This window comes from Oncorhynchus mykiss, chromosome 7, assembly GCF_057628025.1.
Source record: "Oncorhynchus mykiss isolate SJ-2025 chromosome 7, ASM5762802v1, whole genome shotgun sequence".
NCBI lineage: Eukaryota > Metazoa > Chordata > Actinopteri > Salmoniformes > Salmonidae > Oncorhynchus > Oncorhynchus mykiss.
In genome coordinates, this window is record NC_143028.1 from 40,207,533 (window position 1) to 40,213,532 (window position 6,000).

The 6,000-nt window shown below is 44.6% G+C and overlaps 1 protein-coding gene across 1 annotated transcript in view; it reads left to right on the forward strand.

Annotated features, from left to right (window-relative positions):
- The window catches only part of LOC110527872 (protein SHQ1 homolog), a 38,790-nt gene extending 33,201 nt beyond the window's left edge, over positions 1-5,589 (forward strand). Inside the window, exon 12 of the mRNA XM_021609454.3 lies at positions 4,638-5,589. Within this exon, the coding sequence (XP_021465129.1) occupies positions 4,638-5,307 (670 nt within the window). The 3' untranslated portion in view covers positions 5,308-5,589. The remainder of the gene's footprint in view (positions 1-4,637) is intronic.
- The last annotated feature ends 411 nt before the right edge of the window (positions 5,590-6,000 follow it).

Sequence of the window (6,000 nt, forward strand, 5' to 3'; positions counted from 1 at the left end):
ATGCACCCCTCCTAGGGACGGTATGAAAGAGCCCTAGTAAGCCAGTGACTCAGCCCCTGTAATGGGGTTAGAGGCAGAGAATCCCAGTGGAAAGAGGGGAACCGGCCAGGCAGGGACAGCAAGGGCGGTTCGTTGCTCCAGAGCATTTCCGTTCACCTTCACACTCCTGGGCCAGACTACACTCAATCATATGACCCACTGAAGAGATTAGTATTCAGTAAAGACTTAAATGTTGAGTCCGAGTTTGCGTCTCTCACATGGGTAGGCAGACCATTCCATAAAAATTGAGCTCTATAGGAGAAAGCCCTGCCTCCAGCTGTTTGCTTAGAAATTCTAGGGACAATTAGGAGGCCTGCGTCTTGTGACCGTAGCGTACGTGTAGGTGTGTATGGCAGGACCAAATCAGAGAGATAGGTAGGAGCAAGCCCATGTAATGCTTTGTAGGTTAGCAGTAAAACCTTGAAATCAGCCCTTGCCTTGACAGGAAGCCAGTGTAGGGAGGCTAGCACTGGAGTAATATGATCACCTTTTGTTGTTCTAGTCAGGATTCTAGCAGCCGTATTTAGCACTAACTGAAGTCCTTTTGCTCAGTTGTGCACCGGGGCCTCCCACTCTTTCTATTCTGGTTAGAGACCGTTTGCGCGGTTCTGTGAAGGGAGTAGTACACAGCGTTGTACGAGATATTCAGTTTCTCGGCCATTTCCATCATGGAATAGCCTTTAATTTCTCAGAACAAGAACAGCCTGATGAGTTTCAGAAGAAAGGTCTTTGTTTTTGGCCATTTTGAGCCTTTAATCGAACCCACAAATGCTGGTGCTCCAGATACTCAACTAGTCTAAAGAAGGCCAGTTTTATTGCTTCTTTAATCAGAACAACAGTTTAAGAAATCAGATGTTTCCAGCTACAATAGTCATTTACAACATTAACAACGTCTACACTGTCTTTCTGATCAATTTGATGTTATTTTAATGGACAAAACGACTTGCTTTTCTTTCAAAAACAAGGACATTTCTAAGTGACCCGAACTTCTGAACGGAAGTGTGTGTGTTTATTTATACAACCAATTTTCCAGTCAAGTTTGGACACCTACTCATTCATGAGTTTTCTTTTTACTATTTTCCACGTTGTAGAATAATAGTGAAGACATCAACACTATGAAGTAACACGTATGTTAAACAAATCAGACTATATTTTATATTTGAGATTCTTCAAAGTAGCCACCCTTTGCCTTGACAGCTTTGCACACTTTTGGCATTCTCTCAAACAGCTTCATGAGGTAGTCACATGGAATGCATTTCAATTAACAGTTGTGCCTTGTTAAGAGTGAATTTGTGGATTTTCTTTCCTTAATGCGTTTGAGCCCATCAGTTGTGTTGTGACACGGTAGGGGTGGTATACAGAAGATAGCCCTATTCGGTAAAAGACCAAGTCCATATTATGGCAAGAATAGCTCAAATAGTCAGAGAAATGACAGTCCCATCATTACTTTAAGACCTGGTCAGTCTAGAAAATTTCAAGCACTTTGAACGTTTCTTCAAGTGCAGTCACAAACCATCAAGCACTATAATGAAACTGTCTCTCATGAGGACCGCCACAGGAAAGGAAGATCCAGAGTTACCTCTGCTGCACAGAATAAGTTCATTAGTTACCGCCCTCAGAAATTGCAGCCCAAATAAATGCTTAATGAGTTCAAGTAACAGACACATCTCAACATCTGCTGTTCTGAGGAGACTGCGTGAATCAGGTCTTCATGGTCGAATTGCTCCCACAGTTGACAGTTTTTGTCCGAGCAAAAACCAAGCCATGTGGTTGAAGGAATTGTCTAGAGAGTTCCGAGACAGAATTGTGTCAAGGCACAGATCTGGGGAAGGGTACCAAGAAAATGTCTGCAGCATTTAAGGTCCCCAAGAACACAGTGGCCTTCATCATTCTCAATTGGAAGATGTTTGTAACCACCAAGACTATTCCTTGAGCTGGCCGCCCAGCCACACTGAGCAATCAGGGGAGAAGGGCCTTGGAACCAGATGGTCACTCTGACAGAGCTCCAGAGTTCCTCTGTGGAGATGAGAGAACCTTCCAGAAGGACAACCATCTCTGCAGCACTCCACCAATTAACTGCACCTCAAATTGCAGCCCAAATAAATGCTTCACAGAGTTCAAGTTAGACACAATTCATGGTTGAATTGCTGCAAAGAAACCACTACTGAAGGACACCAATTATAAGAGACTTGCTTGGGCCAAGAAACACAAGCAATTGGCATTAGACTGGTGGATATCTGTCCTTTTGGTCTGATGAGTCCAAATTTGAGATTTTTGGTCTGTGAGATGTGGGGAAGGTGATCGGATCTCCGTCTTCTGTGGTTCCCACCGTGAAGCATGGAGGAGGTGGTGTGATGTGGTGGGGGTGCTTTTCTGGTGACACTGTCAGTGATTTGATTTAGAATTCAAGGCACACTTAACCAGCATGGCTACCACAGCGTTCTGCAGCGATACGCCATCCCATCTGGTTTGTGCTTAGTGGGACACTTTTTTTTTCTCAACAGGACGATTACCCAAAACACACCTCCAGGCTGTGTAAGGGCTATTTGACCAAGAAGGAGAGTGATGGAGTGCTGCATCAGATGACCTGGCCTCCACAATCACCCGACCTCAACCCAATTGAGATGGTTTGGGATGAGTTTGCCTACAGAGTGAAGAAAAAGCAGCCAACAAGTGCTCAATGTTTGTGGGAACCCCTTCAAAACTGTTGGGAAAGCATTTCTCATGAAGCTGGTTGAGAAAATGCTAAGAGTGCAAAACTGTCATCAAGGTTGAAGAGTAGACTTCTTTGAAGAATCTAAAATGTTAAATATATTTTGATTTGTTTAACATTGTTTTTGTTTTCTACATGATTCCATAGGTGGTATTTCATCGTTTTGTCTTCACTATTATTCTACAATGTAGAAAATGATAAAAATAAATAAATCCTTGAACGCGTAGGTGTGTCTGAACTTTTGACTGGTACTGTGAAAATGAATAAACACAGGCTCTCCATTTGCTGTTGCAATTTAGAACACAGACATTTGGTTGTGCATCAGCAGTTTCTCTTGTCAGTTTCTGAAAATCACTCAATTAGCCCATGTCAGCTAAAATGTTTTAGATTGGTAAATTAGTCTAGCCAGCTATCTAATCTTGTAGTAATCGTAGTCGAATTACCGACCGGGGGACCCCGATTTGATTTTGTTAGCCACACTCAGATATCATACTAAAAATGGCAAACATTTCTTGCCATCCTATGGCAGCGTGTGGGAAATTGCAGTGAACTTGCTTTAAAATGGCAATCATTTCTCCACGTCCCATGGCAGAATGTGGACAATTGGAGGAAATTAAATCCTAAACAAAAAAAGTATTTCTGCTCGCCGTCAGGAGGGGGGCTGCTAAAATGTTTTGGTCGCAAGGTGTGGAAGGGGGGAAAAATGGGCCCCAAAAATAACTGCATGTGTGGATATGGGTACGCACACCCGTGAGCCAGTGTGGCCACTCTTGATGAGTTCAGATTTTCGACGGTTTCCTTGTGGGGTCTGACTCTCTGCACACGCGGTGGTGGGGGTGTTGTGGGTTGTATTTATGGTTAGCCATCCCTTACTCATTGTCAGTAATTGATCTCCTTTAATTGTTTGGTCTTTGATAGGGCTTGGGCCATGAGTCGGTCATATTTTTGTTTTTCCTCCTCTCTTTCCAAATACTGTTACTCCCCTTATTTCCTGAATGGACATTTGATATTCATGTAGGCCTTAGAGATGTCTTCTTTGATAGAGTACGGCAACTAGCTATACGGTCTGTTTACACAGTCTCCCGAGGTCCTAAATGAGTACATCCCTCTGTTGGCTGTGTAAACGGTTTCCTCCCCACGGTGGGAGTAAATTAAGGCTTTGCGGTAATAAGGAGCCATCTTGGCTCTCAGCGGTCGGTTAATTGGGCCAGGGAGGGCAGCAGGGGCCACAGTGTGGCTGAGTGTGAGGAGCTGAATGGCTGTGGACGACCGCAGGCTCATGTGCTTTATCCCTCCCTGAATGGACCCGTCCTGAGCCGCGCAGAGGTCAGCTGGTAATCATCATGGCATTGAAGGCCGATCGGCTGCACCGTGGAAGAATAGCAGCCACTTGAGTTTTGGCAACATCCTGCGCTGGTTTAGCTTCATGAATAATGTATAAGGCGTGTATCACTCTGTCATCTGCCTCGCTCTTATCTCCTGCAGGGAGAGCTTCAGTGGGAGACTCGAGGGGCAGAACCTGCATATCAGACACACTCATCTTCCTACATTATTAAACATGATTTACATATTTCATTGAGCTCATGCCTCTGTGAATCGCTGTCTACTTAGCATTCAGATGAGGCTGGGATTTGGGTAATGGATATTAGATTTGTAGATTGAGATCTCGTTGCTATATTTTTTTGTAGGAAGCGCAGTCGTACATATAGCATAGTCGTAATACCTACTACTCATCAGTGTTGGACAAGTAGCTCTTGAAATAGATTTTGTATTTTTTGGGGGGGATTTGTAAATATTTGCTTCCAAGTTTAAAAAGAGAAACTGATCCACCTTTTCTGTACTTTCCTGACTGTCTCATCACGTTCTCTTTTTCTCTCTTTGTCAGGTCCAGGAAGGTGACAGCTTTGGCCGATCCCTTACGTAAAGTATCCCTACAGAAAAGAGACCTGGATTTGGAGTTGGAGGTGCTGGAGACGGCAGCGACACTGGTAGAGGAAGAAGAGAAGGTGGAGGACGGGGGGAAAAGCCCCAGTAGAACTCCTCTGTCACACATCAGAGAGGAGTCCGACAGCAACGACAGTAGCAGCGATTCGTCTGAGGAGAGTGAGGACTCTGAAGCTGAAGGGAAGGACTGTGCTGACAGAACAGAGGGAGGAGGAGAGAGAGCCGAGGCCATCCCCATACATCCCCAGCCTGCTGCCCCTCCCATCCACCAGGAGTCCTGTGCTGTTCTCACATCTTCCGAGAGGAAGCCCAGCACCCTCCCATCTGCTGTGTCCTGCCCCAGACAGCTGATCCAGGAGCTGGGAGAGAGGGTGGAGGAGGGGCTGTGGATTTCAGCACAGCCTCGAGGCAGCAGGCATTCCAGGAGCAGTGCACAGGGAGAGGCAGAGAGAGACTGTTCACAGCCTGCGACTGCCACAGCCACTGCAACAGATACTGCCCGCACAGGGGCTTTCCTAGAGCTGAGTCCTCGCAGAAACCCTCTTCTGATTGTCAAAACAGATACTGGTGATGATCTTGATGAGGATGATATCGATGAGGATGACTATTAGCAGATGTCACAGAAAACATGTTGTTAAGGAACTTTACATGCATGCATGACAGCTGATGTCGCGGATGCTTATTTGCCCACAATCAATAATAACTTCTGTATTGTTATTTTTGTATTTTCTTACTTCTAAAATGGAAATGTTGATTAATTTATAGATACATAGCATGGCTCATTTTAGTGTTAGTGTCACTTGAGGAGTTTCAAAAGCTTCCATACTTTGTGTCTATGTGCAAAGCTTTTCATACCAAGCTAAGCATTTTGTTAATAAAACTGATTATATGAATTATGCAGATTACTCAGATCTATTCAAGGGGATGCAGCCATTGCATTGCACTTTGTTTGTAGGCTCCTAGATTAGCATATGCATTTGATGCACAACCATTTCCTTCCAAGAAAGGAGAAGGGGTGGTTGTTGGGAGATAAGAAACGGGACAGACCCCAACAGGAAATGTCAGCTGCTGCTTCAGAATTTCTCTTGAGACATTGACTTCTCATGTAGAATACAGTGACTTTACCGCCAACACTGGTACACGTCATGGTACCCTGCCAACACTAAAAACGTTAGTTTAAAATGTGTTCACACATTGTTGCTGTCTGAACTTAAATTACAAAATTGTTGGCACTATGCATTGAGGTCCATAGCATTCTCCTGGCATCCGCCAAACCCAGATTTGTCCCTCCAGAGTCTGATGGT